This window comes from Balaenoptera musculus, chromosome 3 (genome assembly GCF_009873245.2).
Source record: "Balaenoptera musculus isolate JJ_BM4_2016_0621 chromosome 3, mBalMus1.pri.v3, whole genome shotgun sequence".
In the NCBI taxonomy this organism is placed as follows: Eukaryota; Metazoa; Chordata; class Mammalia; order Artiodactyla; family Balaenopteridae; genus Balaenoptera; species Balaenoptera musculus.
Window position 1 is genome coordinate 155,251,293 of NC_045787.1, and position 22,865 is coordinate 155,274,157.

The 22,865-nt window shown below is 37.5% G+C and overlaps 1 protein-coding gene and 1 pseudogene across 1 annotated transcript; one reads left to right on the top strand and one right to left on the bottom strand.

Moving 5' to 3' along the window:
- Positions 1-224: 224 nt before the first annotated feature.
- GCSAML (germinal center associated signaling and motility like) lies at positions 225-17,323 on the bottom strand. Its single transcript, XM_036847334.1, has 3 exons — positions 17,290-17,323; positions 2,370-2,398; positions 225-559 (listed from the first exon to the last, which is right to left on the bottom strand). The coding sequence occupies exons 1-3, from the start codon at positions 17,321-17,323 to the stop codon at positions 320-322; spliced, it is 303 nt and encodes a 100-aa protein (XP_036703229.1). The 3' UTR covers positions 225-319.
- Positions 10,633-11,945, top strand: LOC118892769 (annotated as a pseudogene).
- Positions 17,324-22,865: the final 5,542 nt, after the last annotated feature.

Sequence of the window (22,865 nt, forward strand, 5' to 3'; positions counted from 1 at the left end):
ATTGGAAATGGATATTCTAGGTCATATATCTGTAGATGTTTATTGTCTTAAGGAGGTTTCCCCTCACCATCTCCATGTCTTCAAACCTTACAGACAAAAAGATGTTGAACACTCTATATCATTATATCAATTTATATGGCTTTATCCAATCCTCAGAGATTACATGTTTCAGAGTTTCTCAAGGTAATATAGTGAAAGGATATCATTTCTAAAATCTGGCCAGAAATAAATGTTTCATGAACAGCTGAAAGAGTAAGACTCCCCTGGAGGCCAGTATTCTGTCATCTTTATTGCTGGAAGATGATGAGGCATGAGTGCTCTAGTGAGGAAGCACAAGTTCATAATCATGCTCATGCTCAGGGGTACAGGAGGAAGACCTAGTAGTGCAAGCTCTCCTGAGAAGGGCATATTCTGTTTCTGACCCTTCTCTTAATGGTCTCACTCTCTTTGCAATGTTTTCATAACCATCATCGTTGGAGCTCTGGGAGGGTCTTCGATCGGGCCTATGATTAATGACAGTGTAGCACACTTCTTCAGAACCACTGCCATTCTCATTTTCCTGCCAAGTACAAAGAAAAAAGAAATCAAAGATCCAGAATCAATCATCAGATTTGAACTTTGTGCCCCACTACCCCTCCCTTTTTCTTGTCTAATGGTGATCTGAGGTGTAACTCAGGTATTCAAAGCCCTTTCTCCAAGCCCTGATGTCTTAGAGACCTCATTTTAGCAACATGAACTGTGCTTCAAACTACCACTCATTCTGCTTTCATTTCACCTCAAATAATAAAAGAGGAAAGAAGGACACTATTATCTCCCTGACTATCTAGAGGAAAGCAGTTGTATACTTCATGCCACACATACTGAGATGCAATATACGCAACAGTCAGACCTCAATAAGTAATTAATCAAATTATGTAACAATAACTCTTCATAGGATCAAATTCAATTAATATAATTTAGAGTTTAAATAATTTTTAATTGCACAGACCATGAAAGAAAAATTAAAATACTACATACTAATTAAATCAATAAAATGTTTATGATGTACTATTAAAAAGAATAAACATTTTTTCATATGTTGATTGATATCCACCATGTTTATAAATATAAAAGTTAAGTTCTGGACATAAGGATTTTTTTTTTGCAGTAGAAGAAAATAAGTTGAAAATTTATTAGACCTTTCTATCAGAAACAGAATATTCCCCATTTTCAAAAAAGAATATTACATTTGTAAGGCACGTTTTCTTTTCATATTAATAGTCTATTTATAGTCCATATATAATGAATAAGTTTATTTATTAATAGCTATTCTATACATACACACACCCAAATTGGTTAAAAATGAGCATTTTGTACTACATAATTTAAATATGGGTAACTATGTTTGTCCTGGTTACATGTAAACATTTAATCCTTTAATTTACAAACTTAGGAACAATTTGAGAAGGAAAAATTGAGTTTAATGTACTAAATTTATTACATTGGCTGATACAATATGTACATTTGAAAACACTTAGCTGCTTTATATTGAAAAATCCTCTTCCTTATCACTATTTATTTTTTTACTTTTGCCATTTCAGTGCTTTACAGTACTATCAATTATCTCATTCTTTTCTCTCCCTTTTTTACTTTATCTGGCTTCTGTAATTTTTAGTAAGGAGTATATTGGAAAAAAAAGAAACAAAAGCAGGTGATAGATTTAGAAAACATCTTCCTGATTATTGAAGTCAATAATTATTTTGGTTGCTGCAATAATTCTTTTGGTCCTGGGATTCTAGCAAGGTTAATGCAGAGGAGGAAAAGGGGAACGGGATGGAAAGTGAAAGACCTTGATTGTACTCAACTAGTGGAAGTCCCTGATAGGATGCTGTAAGTTCTCCATTTTCCATTTTGAGAGAGTACATCCTTGTAATCAAGGGCATACCCTTGCTGATCGATGCTTCATATAGAAGATGTTTCTCATTATTTGGCAAACTTTCCACTTAGTAGACAGACCATCCTCATGGACATAAAGATTAGAAGGGAATGTGGAAAGCTAAAAAGAATCAATGTTTTATGGTGGTCAGATTGTAGTTGTGAATTTGATTTCATTTATTTTTGTTATAATAGCTTTGAAAATTAAAATAATAGACTTCGGTAGAATTGGGACAACAATAAAAACTTACCAGTCACCTAAATCTGTTAAAATATTTTTATTTTTTAAATTATTTTCATTTCTGCATTAAAATTACTGGAATAATATTTAAAATGTGAAAGACTTTGAAAAATCCGTTCAGAAATTACAAGTAAAGAAAGACCTACAACTAGGCTTATCTGAACTTGTCTGTATTTTGACATTTATCAGACAAATGTAATAATGTTTGTATTACCTGATTAGACATGGATGGAACATCTTTACCTGGAGGATAAAAATAAAAAGAAAGCAACGTAAGGGTTTTGGAACATCACAAGTTGGAGGTAAAGAGATGGTGAAAAGTAAAGAAAGCAATGATAAAATTTCAGAGGTCCACTATCTAAACATGTCGTGATTTGGTTTTTTTAATAATTGAGGTTCTAAATTCTGTATGACAATATCAGGGAAGAACATATGTTTTGGGGAAGCATCAATGCTATGATTCTGTGTAAATGATACATACCAAAGCTGGTGAATAAAGTAAATTTTGGAATTGTATAATAAAATTTTATCAGTAAACATGATATGAAAATAAAGTATGGCAAGTATAAAAAAAGAATAATTCTGATATGATATAAATTTTATAAAATATGATATAAATTTTATAAATTCATCATAAGAAAATCAAATAATCCTTAAAATGAATGATATTATAGAGATAGGTACTGAAATAACAAAAGTAAATATTTTAAATTAAATACAGATTCAGGTTGATTACAGCTATGAATACTGAAGCAAATTATACATGTTAATCTAAGATTCACTACTAATATTTTTAATAAAGAAGTTAGAACTACAGAGGTCACAGAATACTAAATACAGTAAAATCTCAATTTATAAAAGGAACATTGACTGATTCTTAAATCTAAAACCAAACAGGCTTGAAAGTGATTCTGAGCAAAATTATAGAATATGTTAAACAAACTAAAAAGATTCTGTATAACAACAGTATATTAAAAACTTTTTTTAAACATCTTTATTGGAGTATAATTGCTTTAAAGTGTTGTGTTAGTTTCTGCTGTATAACAAAGTGGCTCAGCTATATTTATACATATAGCACCATATCCCCTCCCTCTTGTATCTCCCTCCCACTCTCCCTATCCAACCCCTCTAGGTGGTCACAAAGCACCGAGCTGATCTCCCTGTGCTATGCAGCTGCTTCCCACTAGCTGCCTATTTTACATTTGGTAGTGTATATATGTCCATGCCACTCTCTCACTTTGTGCCAGCTTACACTTCCCCTTCCCTGTGCCCTCATGTCCATTCTGTACATCTGTGTCTTTATTCCTGTCCTGCCCCTACATTCATCAGAACCATTTTTTTTTAGATTCCATACATATGTGTTAGCATACGGTATTTGTTTTTCTCTTTCAGACTTACTTCACTCTGTATGACAGATTCTAGGTCCATCCACCTCACTACAAATAACTCAATTTCGTTTCTTTTTATGGCTGAGTAATATTCCATTGTATATATGTGCCACATCTTCTTTAACCATTCGTCTATTGATGGACAATTAGGTTGCTTCCATGTCCTGGCTATTGTAAATACAGCTACAATGAACACTGTGGTACATGACTCTTTTTAACTTATGGTTTTCTCAGGGTATATGTCCAGTAGTGGGATTGCTGGGTCGTATGGTAGTTCTATTTTTCGTTTTTTAAGGAACCTCCATACTGTTCTCCATAGTGGCTGTATCAATTTACATTCCCACCAACAGTGCAAGAGGGTTCCCTTTTCTCCACACCCTCTCCAGCATTTATTGTTTGTAGATTTTTTGATGATAGCCATTCTGACTGGTGTGAGATGATATCTCATTGTAGTTTTGATTTGCATTTCTCCAATGATTAGTGATGTTGAGCAACCTTTCATGTGTTTGTTGGCAATCTGTATATCTTCTTTGGAGAAATGTCTATTTAGGTCTTCTGCCCATTTTTGGATTGGATTTTTGTTTTTTTGATATTGAGCTGCATGAGCTGCTTGTAAATTTTGGAGATTAATCCTTTGTCAGTTTCTTCATTTGCAAAGATTTTCTCCCATTCTGCGGGTTGTCTTTTACTCCTTGTTTATGGTTTCCTTTGCTGTGCAAAAGCTCTTAAGCTTCATTAGGTCCCATTTGTTTATTTTTGTTTTTATTTCTCTTTCTCTAGGTGGTGGATCCAAAAGGATCTTGTGATTTATGTCATAGAGTGTTCTGCCTATGTTTTCCTCTAAGAGTTTTATAGTGTCTGGCCTTACATTTAGGTCTTTATGGAGAGTTTTTATCATAAATGGGTGTTGAATTTTGTCAAAAGATTTTTCTGCATCTATTGAGATGATCATATGGTTTTTCTCCTTCAGTTTGTTAATATGGTTTACCACATTGATTGATTTGCATATATTGAAGAACCCTTGCATTCCTGGGATAAACCCCACTTGATCATGGTGTATGATCCTTTTAATATGCTGTTGGACTCTGTTTGCTAGTATTTTGTTGAGGATTTTTGCATCTATGTTCATCAGTGATATTGGCCTGTAGTTTTCTTTTTTTGTGACGTCTTTGTCTGGTTTTGGTATCAGGGTGATGGTGGCCTTGTAGAATGAGTTTGGGATTGTTCTTCCCTCTGCTATATTTTGGAAGATTTTGAGAAGGATAGGTGTTAGCTCTTCTCAGAATGTTTGAAACAATTCGCCTGTGAAGCCATCTGGTCTAGGGCTTTTGTACGTTGGGGGATTTATAATCACAGTTTCAATTTCAGTGCTTCTGATTGGTCTGTTTATATTTTCTATTTCTTCCTGTTTCAGTCTTGGAAGGTTGTGCTTGTCTAAGAATTTGTCCCTTACTGCCAGGTTATCCATTTTATTGGCATAGGGTTGCTTGTAGTAGTCTCCCATGATCCTTTGTATTCCTGCAGTGTCAGTTGTTACTTCTCCTATTTTATTTCTAATTCTGTTGATTTGAGTCTTCTCCCTTTTTTTCCTTGATCTGTCTGGCTAATGGTTTATCAATTTTGTTTATCTTCTCAAAGAACCAGCTTTAATTTTATTGATCTTTGTTATTGTTTCCTTCATTTCTTTTTCATTTATTTCTGATCTGCTCTTTTTTTTAAGATTGATTGATTGATTGATTGATTGATTTCTATGTTGGGTCTTCATTTCTGTGCTAGGGCTTTCTCTAGTTGTGCAAGCAGGGGCCACTCTTCATCGCGGTGCGCGTGCCTCTCACTATCGTGGCCTCTCTTGTTGAGGAGCACAGGCTCCAGATGCGCAGGCTCAGTAGCTGTGGCTCACGGGCCTAGTTGCTCTGCAGCATGTGGGATCTTCCCAGACCAGGACTCGAACCCATGTCCCCTGCATTAGCAGGCAGATTCTCAACCACTGGGCCACTAGGGAAGCCCCTGATCTGCTCTTTATGATTTCTTTCCCTCTGCTAACTTTGGGTTTTTTTATTCTTCTTTCTCAAATTGCTTTAGATGTAAGGTTAGGTAGTTTATTTGAGATTTTTCTTGTCTATTGAGGTAGGATTGTATTGCTATAAACTTCCCTCTTAGAAATGCTTTTTCTGCATCCCATATGTTTTGGGTCATCGTGTTTTCATTGTCATTTATTTCTAGGTATTTTTTGATTTCTTCAGTGATCTCTTGGTTATTTAGTAGTGTGTTGTTTAGCCTCCATGTGCTTGTATTTTTTACAGTTTTTGTTTTCCTGTAATTGATATCTAGTCTCATAGCATTGTGGTTGGAAAAGATACTTGATACAATTTCAATTTTCTTAAATTTACCAAGGCTTGATTTGTGACCCAAGATATCATCTATCCTACAGAATGTTCCATAAGCACTTGAGAAGAAAGTGTAATCTGTTGTTTTTGAATGGAATGTCCTTTAAATATCAATTAAGTCCATCTTGTCTAATGTGTCATTTAAAGCTTTTGTTTCCTTATTTATTTTCATTTTGGATGATATGTCCATTGGTGAGAGTGGGGTGTTAAAGTCCCCTACTATGATTGTGTTACTGTCACTTTCCCCTTCTATTGCTGTTAGCATTTACCTTATGTATTGAGATGCTCCTATGTTTTATGCATAAATATTTACAATTGTTATAGCTTTTTCTTAGAATGATCCCTTGATCATTATGTAGTGTCCTTCTTTGTCTCTTATAATAGTGTTTATTTTAAAGTCTATTTTTTATGATATGTGAATTGCTACTCCAGCTTTCTTTTGATTTCCATTTGCATGGAATATCTTTTTCCATCCCCTCACTTTCTGTCTGTATGTGTCCCTAGGTCTGAAGTGGGTCTCTTGTAAACAGCATATATACGGTCTTGTTTTTCTATCCATTCAGCCAGTCTATGTCTTTTGGTTGGAGCATTTAATCCATTTACATTTAAGGTAATTATTAGTAGGTATGTTCCTACTACCATTTTCTTAATTGTTTTGGGTTTCTTTTTGTAAGTCTTTTCCTTCTCTTGTGTTTCCTGCTTAGAGAAGTTCCTTTAGCATTTGCTGTAAAGCTGGTTTAGTGGTGCTGAATTCTCTTCTCTTTTGCTTGTCTCTAAAGGTTTTAATTTCTCCATCATATCTAAATGAGATCCTTGCTGGGTAGAGTAATCTTGGTTGTAGGTTTTCCCCTTTCATCACTATAAATATGTCCTGCCACTCTCTTCTGGCTTGAAGAGTTTTTGCTGAAAGTTCAGCTGTTAACCTTATGGGGATTCCCTTGTATGTTATTTGTTGCTTTTCCCTTGCTGTTTTTAATATTTTTTCTTTGTATTTAATTTTTGATACTTTGATTAATATGTGTCCTGGCTTGTTCTTGGATTTATCCTGTATGAGATTTTCTTCACTTCCTGGACTTGATTGACTATTTCCTTTCCCATATTAGGGAAGTTTTCAACTATAATCTCTTCAAATATTTTCTCAGTCCCTTTCTTTTTGTCTTCTTCTTCTGGGACCCCTATAATTTGAATGTTGGTGTGTTTAATGTTGTCCCAGAGAGTTCTGAGATGATCTTCAATTCTTTTCATTCTTTTTTCTTTATTCTGCTCTGTGGTAGTAATTTCCAATATTTTTTTCTTCCAGGTCACTTATCCATTCTTCTGCCTCAGTTAATCTGCTATTGATTCCTTCTAGAGAATTTTTAAATTTCATTTATTGTGTTGTTCATCATTGTCTGTTTGCTCTTTAGTTCTTCTAGGTCCTTGTTAAAGGTTTCTTGTATTTCCTCCATTCTATTTCCAAGATTTTGGATCATCTTTACTATCATTACTCTGAATTCTTTTTCAGGTAGACTGCCTATTTTCTCTTCATTTGTTTGGTCTGGTGGGTTTTTACCTTGCTCCTTCATCTGCTTCATATTTCTCTGTCCTCTCATTTTGTTTCACTTACTGTGTTTGGGGTCTCTTTTTCATAGGCTGCATGTTCATAGTTCCCATTGTTTTTGGTGTCTCCCTCAGTGAGTGAGGTTTGTTCAGTGTCTTGTGTAGGCTTCCTGGTGGAGGGGACTGATGCCTGTGTTCTGGTGGATGGGTTCTGGTGGGAAGGGTCGAGCCTGGTGGTGTGTTTTGGGGTGTCTGTGAACTTAGTATGATTTTAGGCAGCCTCTGTTCTAATGGGTGGGGTTGTGTTCCTGTCTTGCTAGTTGTTTGGCATGGGACATCCAGCACTGGAACTAGCTTTTCAGTGGAGCTGAGTCTCAGCATTGAGACAGACATCTCTGGGAGGTCTCTTGCCAATTGGGACTGGGAGGTCTCTGGTGGTCCAATGTCCTGAACTCGGCTCTCCCACCTCAGAGGCTCAGGCCTGACACCAGGCCAGAGCACCAAGACCATGTCACCCACAAAGCTCAGAAGAAAAGGGAGAAAAAGAGAAAGAAAGAAAGTAATAAAAATTATTTCAAAAATTATTAAATTAAAAAATAATAATTATAAAAAAGAAGAGAGCAACCAAACCAATAAGCAAATCCACCAATGATAAAAAGTGCTAACATTAAACTAAGATAAACATAAAAGTCAAAAACAAATCAGTTGGGCTTCCCTGGTGGCACAGTGGTTGAGAATCTGCCTGCCAATGCAGGGGACACGGGTTTGAGCCCTGGTCTGGGAAGATCCCACATGCCACGGAGCAACTGGGCCCGTGAGCCACAATTACTGAGCCTGCGCCTCTGGAGCCTGTGCTCCGCAACAAGAGAGGCCGCGATGGTGAGAGGCCCGCGCACCGCGATGAAGAGTGGTCCCCACTTGCCGCAACTAGAGAAAGCCCTCGCACAGAAACGAAGACTCAACACAGTCATAAATAAATAAAAGAACGTGAATTTCTTTAAAAAAAAAAAAAAAGCAAACTGGGCTATTCATTTCAGTAACAGTCAAGTGGTCTTAGTTTGCATTCAATTTCCCATCAGTTTCTCAATCTATTTCATCTGAAGTCTTCACATTACCCACTATAAAAAATACCTATTTATAAAAAAAAAAAAAAACCATAAAAAAACCAAATCAGTCACAGACAGAAAACCCCAAGTCTACAGTTGCTCCTGAAGTCTACCACCTCAATTTTGGGACACTTTGTTGTCTATTCAGGTATTCCACAGATGCAGGGTACATCAAGTTGATTGTGGGGATTTAATCTGCTGCTCCTGAGGCTGCATGGAGAAATTTCCCTTTCTCTTCTTTGTTCACACAGCTCCTGGGGTTCAGCTTTGGTTTTGGCCCCACCTCTATGTGTAGTTCACCCTCTGGCATCTGTTCCCTGCCCACACAGGAGGGGGCTAAAGCAGCCGCTGATTAGGGCACTCTTGCTCTATTAGGCTGTGGGGAGGGAGGAGTACGGTAGTCATAATTGGAATGTGGGGTAAGCCTGTGGTGGCAGAGGCCGCTGTGATGTTGCACCAGCCTGAGGTGCACCGTGTGTTCTCCTGGGGAAGTTGTCCCTGGATCTCAGGACCCTAGCAGTGGCGGGCTGCACAGGCTCCCAGGAGGGGAGTGTGGATAGTGACCTGTGCTCGCACACAGGCTTCTTGGTGGCTGCAGCTGCAGCATTAGCATTTCATGCCTGTCTCTGGGGTCCAAGCTGATAACCACGGCTCATGCCCGTCTCTGGAGCTTGTTTAGGCAGTGCTCTGCCTTCTGTGGGCAGACAGGGAAGCAATCCCCTCTCCTCATGCACCCCAAAACAATGGTCTCTTGCCTCTTCAGCAGGTCCAGACTTATTCCTGGACTCCCTCCTGGCCAGCTGTGGCACACTAGCCCCCACAGGCTGTCTTCACGCAGCCAACCCCAATCTTCTCCCTGAGATCTGAAGCCCGAGCCTCAGCTCCCAGCCCCCACACACCCCAGCTGGTGAGCAGATGAGCCTCTCAGGCTGGTGAGTGCTGGTCGGCACTGATCCTCTGTGCGGGAATCTCTCTGCTTTGCCCTCTGCACCCCTGCTGCTGTGCTCTCCTCCATGGCTCCAAAGTTTCCCCCCCGCCACCCCCCATCTCCACCAGTGAAGGGGCTCCCTAATGTGTGGAAATTTTCCTCCTTCACAGCTCCCTCCCAGAGGTGCAGGTCCCATCCCTATTCTTTGTCTCTGTTTTTTCTTTTTTCTTTTGCCCTACCCAGGTACGTGGAGAGTTCCTTGCCTTTTGGGAGGTCTGAGGTCTTCTGCCAACATTCAGTAGATGTTCTGTAGGAGTTGTTCCACATGTAGGTGTATCTTTGATGTATTTGAGGGGAGGAAGGTCATCTCCACGTCTTACTCCTCCTCCATCTTGAAGGTCCCCCTCTGTTAATAACTTTTAATACCTCACTGTTCTTCACAAAAAAGTCACGTTCAATGCACAGATTTCAAATATGAAATGCTATGTATATCCATATAATCACATATATTTATGAATATAATCGTATGTAATGACTTAATTAACCAAATAAGTTTTTAAATTAGTACTGTTGTATAATCATAACTGAAGGAATTATGTAGCCTGAGTACAATTCAATTATAATGTTAGAGACAACAATTTGGAGAACCAAGCATAAGTATGAAGGGCATGAAGAAATCAAACAATAGTTGGTAAAGTGGTTGCAGCTTTTGTGCTGAAAATGTTAAAGTATTTAAGAACAAGCATATTTATTCTAAGATTAAAATGTGGGAGGGGGCGCATCTCAGCGAGTCACGATGATGAGGGCCACCAGCCTGTGGTGAGCTAGTGGATTACCTGCTGCTCTCGCAGAGCCCCTTGCTCCTCCTGCAGACTCAGTGGCTGGCACCGGGCCCATGAGGAAGCATGGTGGCCAGAGCTCGTGAGGAAAGTAGAGGCAGCGACGCGGCCCGGGAGCAGCGCTGGGGGGAGGCCGCTCTGCAGGGCGAATGTGACAAGCCCCCACCCCCACCGCTCTCCTCCCGAGTGCGCGAGGAGCGCGGGCAACACCAGGGCCCCACCAGGCCACAGACCCTGCCCAGCGGCCAGCACCCGGAGCACGCCTGGCAGCGGAGCTGCACGATGGCACCATGCTGGTCATCCTGAAGACCCTCCAGCAGCAGACCTTCAAGATCGACATTGACTCAGACGAGACGGTAAGAGCACTGAAAGAGAAGATTGAATCTGAAAAGGGTAAAGATGCCTTTCCTGTAGCAGGTCAAAAATTAACTTATGCAGGCAAAATCCTCAATGATGATACTGCTCTAAAAGAATATAAAATTGATGAGAAAAGCTTCGTGGTAGTTATGGTGACAAAACCCAAATCAGTGACAACACCAGCACCAGCTACAACTCAGCAATCTAATTCTGCCACCACTACCACAGTTAGTTCTTCCACAGCACCAGCTGTGGCTCAGGCCTCAATCCCTGCCCCCACTTTGGCCCCCATTCCCACACCTGCATCTGTCACTCCAGCATCAACGACAGCATCTTCTGAACCTGCACCTGCTAGTGCAACGAAACAAGAGAAACCTGCAGAAAAGTCAGCAGAAACACCAGTGGCTGCTAGCCCAACATCAACTGACAGTACACCAGGTGATTCTCCTTGGTCAAATCTTTCTGAAGATGCAACAGGTGCACTTGTGACAGGTCAGTCTTATGAGAATACAGTAACTGAGATCATGTCAATGGACTATGGATGAGAGCAAGTAATTGTAGCCCTGAGAGCCAGTTTCAACAACCCTGACAGGGCAGTGGAGTATCTTTTAATGGGAATTCCTGGAGAGAGAGAAAGTCAGGCTGTGGTTGACCCCCCCCCCCCAGCAGCGAGTACTGGGGTTCCTCAGTCTTCAGTGGCTGCAGCTGCAGCAACTACGACAGCAACGACTACAGCAACAAGTTCTGGAGGACACCCTCTTGCATTTTTACGGAATCAGCCTCAGTTTCAACAGAGGAGACAAATTATTCAACAGAATCCTTCCCTGCTTCCAGCATCGCTACAACAGATAGGTTGAGAAAGTCCTCAGTTACTGCAGCAAATTAGCCAACATCAGGAGCATTTTATTCAGATGTTATATTGAACCAGTTCAAGAAGCTGGTGGTCAAGGAGGAGGGGGTGGAGGTGGCAGTGGAGGAATTGCAGAAGCTGGAAGTGGTCATATGAACTACATTCAAGTAACGCCTCAGGAAAAAGAAGCTATAGAAAGGTTAAAGGCATTAGGATTTCCTGAAGGACTTGTGATACAAGCATATTTTGCTTGTGAGAAGAATGAGAACTTGGCTGCCAATTTTCTTCTACAGCAAAACTTTGATGAAGATTGAAAGGGATTTTTTTTTTTAATCTCACACTTCACACCAGTGCATTACGCTAACTTTGTTCACTGGTTTGTCTGGGATGACTTGGGCTCATGTCCACATACTTGGTATAAGGTAGTGGATTGTTGGGGGGTGGGGAGGGGGAGATCTAGGATACAGGGCAGGGATGAATACCGTGCCTGTCTGCTTCAATTAGCAGATGCCGCAAATCCACACAGCGTGTAAAGTATTATACAACCAAAAGTCAGCTTTTGCAGGTCTTTATTTCTTCTATAAAACAATAGGTAACTTTCCCTAGGTTTCACTCTTTTTAGTGTACTAGATCCAGAAATTTAGTGTAATGCCCTGCTTTATATTTTGTGACTTAACATTGGTTTCAAAAAGAATCTTTGCTACCTAGAATCTACAGTCCCTATTTTATGGTAACACTGGATAATGGCTTTGTGAAATTGAAAAACAAATTGGAGCAACTGTAAACAGAAATGCCAAATTATTGATGGTTATTGTTGCTGCTTCCAATAAGTATAAAATTAATGTGTAAGAAAGCCCATTCTTTCATGATAAACACTTGGGATTGAGGGGGGAGAAGGGGACTCTTTTCTTAAAATGAAAATAATTACTACTATTTTAAATTTCTTTATCATTGAATGTGAGACTCTTCTAACATGAGTTGAGAAGCTGCACAAGTATAGGCAGAGTTATTTTCCTGTTTACATTTTTTTGGTTTGTTTTGGGGGGGAAATTGGTAGGTGTCTAATTAGTGTTTACTTCATTGTTATATTGCAGTAAAAAGTTTTAAAACTACAGTTGCATGTTTGCTTTTGATGTATCCCTTTGTGGAATTAGCACTTTGGGGCCAATGGAGAAGTACAACATTCACTATCCCTGTCTTCCCCTTCCCTCAGCAGAAATGTGTTTGTCAGCAAGTCGTGAATTCCAACTGCTGCCTTTTTTAAAACCCACAAAATGCTGATTCAGTTCAAAATTAATGCAAATGTCTCAAAACTGGGTTTCTGATATTTGTAAATGTTCTTCCTTATTAGATAAGAATGTATGACCATTAAAGTCATTAGGATTATTTGCTTTCGAAAAGAGAAGGTGGATAGAACTATCATCTAACATCTTTTATTGCATTGGACAGACTGGAGAAACCTTTGGAAGGGTTGGGAGATGCGACTGGAAAAGTTCTTTGGAAAATATACAATCAAGATATCTCATGGCATATTAAAATAAAAATCTTAAAAAGATGTGAAATATGCCATCGCTATGCTAAAGGTCAGCTAAATTAATATCCTAAGTAGACTTCTTATATGAAGTCAGGGCATTGATTGGGGAAAAAAAATATGAGCCTTAGAACCAGAATTTAAATATCTGAGAAAATTTCTGATGACTGAAATTAACCTGAATTCCAAACTCCAACAAGTAAGACTATTGTGTCACATGAGGTGCTCCCTCTGGCCTTGGATAGTGGGACTCTTCCTTCCTTGATTGAAAACCCTGAGGAAAGTTATCTTGCAAAGGAAAGCCAGCCAGTATCCCTCACCAAGAACACATCATTATATTCAGACTGAAAATAGAAATCAGATCCAAGCATGCCCTTAACTTTCAGTAAATTATAACAGAAAGAGAATACTGTCTTCTTAATTTTTAAAAAAAAAATTTATTCACTACTTGCCAAAATCAAACAAACAAAAGTGTGAATTTAGCAACACGTTGTTGTTAATGAATTGATTCTGTGAGTCCTGGATTATGAAAGAAAGCACACATATGTATGGAACTGAATGAATGTCTAGATATTGATGCACTTACCAGAAGGTCTGGACTCAATAATGCAACTCACAGAGTTGAGAGAAATTCTAATTATTAACTAGAGTGGCTGCCTAGGAACTGATCTCAGTAATGGTCTGTATAAAGCAGCACTGTTATTTTAGGTTGTAATTGTCTCCTATTACTGCTGTAACACATTACCACAAACCGATGGCTTAAACAATGCAAGTTAATTTTGTTATAGTTTTGGATATCAGAATTCTGAAATGAGTCTCACAGGGCCAAAATCAAGATGTTGACATGGTTGCATTCCTTTCTGGAGGCTCTAGGGGAGACTTCATTTCTTTGCCTTTTTCAGTTTCTGGAGGCTGCCCCCATTCCTTGGGTCATCACCCCCTCCAATGCTTCAAACCAGCAATGGCTGTTTGAATTTTTCTCATGCTGCATCACTCTGACACTGTCACTTCTGCTTCTATCTTCTACATTTTAAGAACCTTCCTGTTTTAATTGTGTTCACCTGGATAATGCAGGATATGGTCCCCACCTCAAGACCTTTAATCATGTATGCAAAGTCCCTTTTGACATTTAAAAAAATAGTCAAACTTGGATTTCTTTGGGCGACTTTATTTTACCTACCACACATATATTCCTTGTCATAAAGGAAAAAAAGGAAAATATCTAAAGATTTAGGAATGTAAGTATATTTAAGTGAATATATTAATATAACCTTCTCATCATTGCCCCAACATCCCAGAAAATGGCAAAGAAAACCTTCCTTTCCCCAAGTCCATTAGATAACACATTGGTAAGTATGGTAAGTATCACATTGTTTTCTAAATTGCAAATTTTGCTTGCTGTTTGTTTTTTGGTAAATCTTGTGGCCCTATTATTATTCGTACACCATTAACAGACTACCATGTCTTTCCTGCAATTCAAACCAATAATTATGACCAAACTGCAACTGTTGGTACCAGGAATGGCTGAAGCAACAAACTCCCAAGGGTATGAGAATCTGGGCTTAGTTACATCACCTGGTTTGGTTTAGAGGCAAACTGGATCCCATCAGTATTAAAAAATGAGACACAAGTGGTCCACAGTGCACTTGAGTGGAAAAGCCCAGCCTAGATGACTGCTCCAGCAGACCTTTTGGGAAAGAATGAGGAATATAAAGACTAACTCATGGTATGATTGCTTCTGGAGCACATAAACAGAGAATGTGATACAACCAAGACTTTAAATTTGTGGTTCAAGAACTTATCAAAGGACCAAGGAAATGGCCCTGAAAGAATCTTCTTTATACCTTAGCCCACTAATTGGGGAACAGAATTTTCCCCCTGTGTCTATTGTCTTAGTGTGTTGAAGGGGTCCATAAACCCCTTGACTTGAAAATGTGAGTGAAAGCAGATATGTTGACCAACTTGCAGCATCATTATATAGATTCTCCTTACCAGCTCTGGTGGCATGGTCCAAATGGAAGGTAAACAAATTAACTAACAGCAATATAATTTCCCTAAGGGAATCAGGAAATTATTGACTTGAATATCAAAAAGATGCAGAGGTAGTAATTTTGATCACTTTTTCATTTAATTTCCCTTTTTGGCCTTAGTAAAGGATGGCCATGTCTTGGACATTTTCACAAATGTTAATTAGATGGCAACTTCAATTGTATTTACTGTTGCAGTTGAGGTCTGTTAACTTTACTAAAGCAGTACATTGGCAGCTATCTAGATGCATTTGCTTTCACATGGAGGAACACCAGTGCTGCTTCATTGGTGTATTTCAGGGCTATATCAATTTCTGTCTCTCTGTCAAAATCTGCTTTGCAGGTACATTGATCATTTCATGTATCCACAGGACATAATAATGGTCTATTACATGGAGGACATAAGGCTGATAGGTCCTGGTGAACATAAAGGAGCAGGTACCCAAGGCTACTTTAAACATATAGATTGCCAAAGGAAAATGAAGGAACCTGCACCTCAGTGAAGTTTTGGGGGGTTTAGTAGCCTGAACTATTTCAGTATAATCCCATCTGAATCAATTTGCATTCCCTCTTCCTGTAAATAAAATTTGCACAATATTTGTTGAGCTTCATAGAATTTGAGTAAGCCATATACCAGTTGGAGTTGGGCCCAAAGAGAGAGTCTCCTGTGATAACGGATTAATAAAATACAAAGTTTGATGTCATAAAAATATTAATGAAATAAAGGAACTCTAGTAACACATGATCTCTCTCGCGCGTGCGCGCACGCGCATGCGCACACGTATGCGTGCACACACACAAACACACACACACACAGAAGCAGTGTTAGGAAGAGCAAGAGGGCATCACTATAGATCCTGCAAACACTAAATACATACAAGGATATGATTAACAATTTTAAGCTTAGGACTTCGGAATTTTAATAGAAAAGGAAAAGTTTGATGAAAAATATAACATGCAAATCTGACAAGATGAAACAGAAAATGTGAATAGTCTATAACTACAAAAGCATTTGAATCTATATGAAAAAAAAAAAGTTCTTCACAATAAATATCTCCCCTAGATACTTTTCCCCAGAAAATTCTACCAAAGATTAGAAGAAGAAATAAAATCAATCATACACAAACTCCTCAAGAAAGTAGAAATATTCCAAATCTGGATCATTAAGAGGCACCAGCATTTTAGATGTACTGAAGAAAGGGCAGTATCAGAGAGTAGAGAGGTGGCCAGCAATTGAGGATCCTAAGAGTAGAGCGTGGTGCCAAACAAATAGAGGAAAGAAGAATTTCAGGAGGGAGATTTTGAGCAACATTTGTAAGTGCTAGAGATACGGTGATTGAGATTAAGATTGAAAATTGTCCTTTAGAGTCTGTAGTTACATCTGGGTGTTCAACTTTTTTGAACGTGACCCATAGTTAGAAATATATTTTATACCCTTGTTTAGTACAACCATATACATATGCATAAAAAATAATTGTCTCATATAGCAATTTTATGTGCAGTGCACTATGATGCTCTTTAAGCATGTTATTCTAGTTATGGCTATGATGAAGTTTGGTAAAATACATTATTTCATAGTCCATTGAATACACTCAGTGGAGTGGTAGTACCAGAAGTAAGCTACTATGAACTTAGAGGTGATTGGGAAATGCAAAGTTCCAAATACTGAGGCCATACAATTCTTTCAAGAAGCTTGACTGTAAGATGAGAAGACAGTTGAAGCAATAGTAATAAGAAAATGTGAGTTTCCTTCATAATTGTCCATTTTGAGTAATTACATGATTATTACACCTAGATACTATGTCAAACAGAGTAAATGCTTAAGCAAAAAAAAAAAAAAAAAAAAACACTTAAACCAGATAATATTCAAAATGGCCCTATTTTGAAACACCAATATATAAATTAAAATTGGCAGAGCTTGGTTAATTGCTTCCCCTAGAAGTCTATAAAGTATTGCTAGAAATAAATTATGTGCAAATACTACTGTAATACAAAGAATAATGAGATCAGTTTTGTGAGACAAAACAAGTGAAGAACTAACACATCCCTATAAGTCCTATACAGACTCCAAGCAGAATTTCCTCCAACTATAACATAGTATCAGAACATCAGCTAATTTGTATGTTTAAACTTACATCCCTAGTATGAAAAATATTACAAAACAATGACTTACTTTTCTTACCTTGACCTTGATTTTCTATCTCAGATGCAGTCATTTCCTGCCTACAAAGGGGAAAGATAATAATATGAGACACTCCAGTTCTCTGAAGCTAAAGTTGCACTTGAAAGAAATATTTCATTGCCCTTAACCTAAGATCATTGTTAAATTTACAATTCCAAGGTTAAGTAATATTAAAAGCCTGCTTATTCTAGCCCTTTCAGAAAGACCATGAAATAAAGTTAACACTGTATAGTGTTATATACAATTGAAATAGGCTAAGAGAGTAGAACTTAAATGCTCTCACATTAAATATGTGAGGTGATGGATGTGTTAATTATCTCAGGGGGTAATCCTTTCAAAATATATACATATATCAAATCATAATGTACCCTTTAATTGTCTTAAAATTTTATTTGTTAATTATACTTCAATAAAGCTGAAAAAAGAAAAACAACAGAAATCTAAGAAAAGAATGAAAAGTGGAGAACAAATTCCACAAATGCCAACAAAATATTTTATGAATTTATTGAATTTAGGAATTACTAAATTATTAGACCATGTATATTGTATATTATCACATATATGGAGAACATATGTGCAATATAGTGAAATTGGGAATGATTCAAAGGAAAATATTGAAATTCAATTTATTTCTCTGCCATTCTTGATGAGTGAGTACATCTTTAAAGATAAATGAGAAGTCTTAGAAATTCTAACTACAAACTTGCAGTTACAGACATTAATAAGTGTGGGCTAGTGAAGAGAGAAATAAAGATTATCTCTACAGGGACATAATTCCACACCACACAATAGGGAAGAGACAGAGAGGGGATGGAGTTGCCAACACAACATTTTTTTTTCCATTTCCCAGGCTCCTAAAATTGAGGGAAAATATGGAGGTGACAAAGGACACAACCTGTAATGACCTTCCCACCTCAAAGAGGGTAACACATACAGAACGTAGATGTGCCCAGGGCAGAGGGAAGAGAATATTTGGTGAGGAGGCAGTCTGAGACAACGTACTAAAATCAAAGCCTGAATCTTAGGTTATTTCTCCTCTGCATCCTCCCCAAACCAATGCACAAATGTACACACACACTACTTTATCTCACAGATGACCTGCTTGCACAGCAAGGTACTATGCCCAAAGTTGCAAGCATGGACTGTATGAAAAAAATAATACAAAATAGCAGAAACTATGTATTAAAGGCACATAGAGAGTAATTATCTGTTAATAACTTTGTTAATAATAATAATACATGGAGAGGGAAAGTGGGCTAGCATAAATCAGGAAAACAATTGAAAGAAATGACAAAATTTTTAGAGAAAGTAAAACAGTATTAAAAGCCTGGAAAAGTAAAATAAATTCTAACAACAAAGCAGTAGCATGAAAAGCACACTTGAAATGAAAATTAAAGGGTAGAAAATGAGGAGGTAGAGTGGTTAGAGAAAGAATGATAATTATGAAAAAAATAAAGCCTAATATACACATATTTGTTATTTCTGGATATGAGAACCAAACAAATAAAAGTATCCAAAGATATTTTTAAAAAACCCCTGAAATAAAGACCTGAAAACTATTTTACAGGGGGAAAGTAACACAAATCATATGGAACATTGAAATGTAATAGCTTTTAAACTTCACGAATAAATAATCAATGGACAAAGGATTAACCTCCAAAATATACAAAGAGCTCATGCAGCTCAATATCAAAAAAACAAACAACCCAATAAAAAAAATGGGCAGAGACCTAAATAGACATTTCTCCAAAGAAGATAAACAGATTGCCAACAAACACATGAAAGGATGCTCAACATCGCTAATCATCAGGGAAATGCAAATCAAAACTACAATGAGGTATCACCTCACACTGGTTAGAATGGCCATCATCAAAAAATCTACAAACAAGAAATGCTGGAGAGGGTGTGGAGAAAAGGGAACCCTCTTGCACTGTTGGTGGGAATGTAAATTGATACAGCCACTATGGAGAACAGTATGGAGGTCCTTGAAAAAACTGAAAATAGAACTACCATATGACCCAGCAATTCCACTACTGGACATATACCCAGAGAAAACCATAATTCAAAAAGACACATGCACCCCAATATTCATTGCAACACTATTTACAATAGCCAGGTCATGGAAGCAACCTAAATGTCCATCGACAGATGAATGGATCGAGGAGATGTGGTACATATATACAGTGGAATATTATTCAGCCATAAAAAGGAACAAAATTGGGTCATTTGTAGAGACATGGCTGGACCTAGAGACTGTCATACAGAGTGAAGTAAGTCAGAAAGAGAAAAACAAATATCATATATTAACGCATATATGAGGAATCTAGAAAAATGGTACAGATAAATTGGTTTGCAAGGCAGAAATAGAGATACAGATGTAGAGAACAAGAGTATGGACACCAATGGGGAAGGAGGGGTGGGATGAATTGGGAGATTGGGATTGACATATATACAGTAATATGTATATAATATATAACTAATGAGAACCTGCTGTATAGCACAGGGAACTCTACTTCACTTTTGCTGAACAGTGGTTAAACCTTGACAAGCACGTGGTCTACAGAGGGAGATGGACTGTAAAAAGCTAAACTAACAAATATAAAGTTACAAGTTAAGAGAAAGGCATGGCAAATATAAGTAGGGGGCAGTATAGGAAATCGACAAGATATGGAAACAGCATTCGTACATAGTCTAGTCAGGGAGATCTTTCCGAGAAATCATAAGAGCCAGCATCTCCAGAAAAGATGTTATCAATCACAAGCAAGGAAAACAAAAACCATGTGCACTAGCAGAGCAACATTTACTAGGGCCCTGGGGTGAAGATGATTGGTGGCTTGAAGAATATGACTTCCTGGGAGATAATAGGTGAATATGCAGGGTGAGGAATGAGATTGGAGAGGTATACAGGGGTTAGTCCTTATTGAATTTTAGTCCCTGGTGAAGAGTTTGGATTTTATTCTGGGTGTAATAGAGAACCACTGAGGGGTCTTAAGGGAAAGGCATGATTAGATTTATATTTCTGAAAGATTATTCTGGCTAAGTATGAGGAATAGGTTGGAAGTGTGGTCATTCCAAATAGACAGCCAAAACCAAACGTCCTTTATTTCAGTTATACATTCATGCATTTACTTTATATAACGATTAAGAAACAAAATATGTGCACATGTTTAGATAGAGTCTCCACCTAACATTCTGCCAAGTCTTAGAGGCAGTCACCAAAGAATTCTATCATGTGGCTCTAAGAGGTCTAAGATAAGGGGTTAGCTCTCATGGGACAGAGATTCTGGAAGTAAATCTCTGGGGAAAAATATGATCTGATAGGCTGTATTCTTACCGTTTCCTTTTCACATCTGGGCTTACTTTCCCAAGCTGCTTTTGATTCTCTTTCAGGCAACTAGATGAAAACACAAAGAAAAAAGAGATTGTTACCTCCCTCCAAATGTTTTCGTCTACTTTTTTAGGTTTCCTTACCATTGAAAACAAACCTGCCTTTCCTTTTTGTCAAACTTCTCTTTCCTTTGAAACTGGCAGTCATAGATACAGAATGAAATTTGGAAGTCGACAACAGAGACCAGGCTTACGATGGGAGAAAAATGTCTACAGTCTGATTTTTGATTCTCTCAGTCTCATTTTTAATTATCAGGAAAGTTCCAGAGCTGTGATCGATCATGATCAGGCATGCAAATTTCCTGAGTCTCCAGAAGAAACAGGAGAGGCCAAGAAAGTAGAAAGACCCTAACAATGGGAAGGTGCAGCCTCTCCAGCGAGGCCAGGTTACATCAGCAGATTATGAGCGTCCTGTGGAGCACTAGGACTATTGACTCTGGCCATTTGGGCCAGAGCAAGATTCTCCAGACCCTTCTGTTTTGCCATCCATGTACATAAAGGGCAATGTAATCTTTGCCTACTTTCAGAGAATTTTATGTTGTTCATATTACTCTTAGGCTTTTCTCATCAGTTAAAATCATTCTTATGAGAATCAAGCAAACACCAAATGATGAAGTTGCAACAAGAGAAGCCAGTGACTTGCATGATTACACAGTGGTTATGCAATAGATAGCCATAGACCCAATCTTGTGATTCAGTTAATCAAATTTTTCACTACACAAGTTGTACAAACATAGTATTTCTTGGAATAGTCTTTTCCCACTATTATCAAATCCTCAGTGCTGGCCTATTCTCTTGGTTCTATATAGGGGTTCATGTAAAATATCTCAGACTATGAGCCTCACACTTGCTTACTGGCATTATTGAGAGAAGTCATTTCCTCAGTATTGGTGTTTAAAGGTCAAGAAACATTGTTTAGATATTGACGTACAGGACAACTAAGCAAAGACTAGAATTTGTTAAATACAAAGTACATCAGATTTGCAGAGGAAGGGAATCTTTTCTTTTACAGAATATGTTCCAATATAGAGATTTCTGGATAATATTCAAAAATGGTCAAATTTAGATGTAACATTTACTTAATAGTATATATTGTAACTCAGGCAAAATTTAATTTCAGTGTCCCCTGTCTTCTGTTCTTCTTCTGTTTCCCTAGAGTCCAGTTTTCTCATGATTTCATTTTCTTAAACTGGTCAATGAAGAAAGAATCTGCTAAAATAATTCTCCTTGAGGTTATTAACAATTCATTAATTTACACTTCTAAGGGATGTTTGTATTTTAAAGTTTGAAAAAACAGAGGCATAAAGTTCCTAACTTAGTAGGAACTTAATTGGAATTCCATGTCATTAATATTACTCAACATAAATGGGCATTGAATTCTGTCATACATAAAGTAAAATATTTTGTTTTAATCAAGCAGAATTCAGATAATGTCAGGCATTGGTGATATACAAAGATTTTTGACTGAATTAATAAATTATCAATATTCTATCATTTGAAAAGCAGATACTAAGTTAAGCTTAAAAATGTGTGTTGGCCAAAGTACTGAGATAATGGTTGATTTTTCCATATTTTCTGGGCTTTTTCCCTTTCTATTTATTTTTTTTATGTCCCAAATGTTTGACATTAACTTCTTAAGACATCATACCTCCACAAAAGAAATCTAAATAAATACCAAAATTCAATAATTTGTACAGTATTTCTCCATCCTATTGGGATTTTTCCTTTTCCATAGATTTTTACTTCTTTTCTATTTAGAGAAGACTCTTCAAAATTTATTTTAGGGTAGGTTTGGAATTGATGAATTCTTTTAGTTTTTGCTAGTCTGAGAAGATCTTTATCTCACCTTCTATTCTGATTGATAACCTAGCTGGGTAGAGTGCTGGCCAATATCTTTGATGAATATAGATGCAAAAATTCTCAACAAAATATTGGCAAACCAAATCCAACAATATGTAAAAAGGATCATATACTGTGATCAAGTTGGATTTATTCAAGGGACACGAGGATGCTTCAACATTTGCAAATCAATCAATGTGATATTCCACATTAACAAAAGGAAGGATAAAAACCACATGATCATCTCAATAGATGAAGAAGATGCATTTTACAAAATTTAACATCCATTCATGATAAAAAATTTTATCCAAGTGTGTATAGAGGGAACATATCTGAACATAACAAAGGCC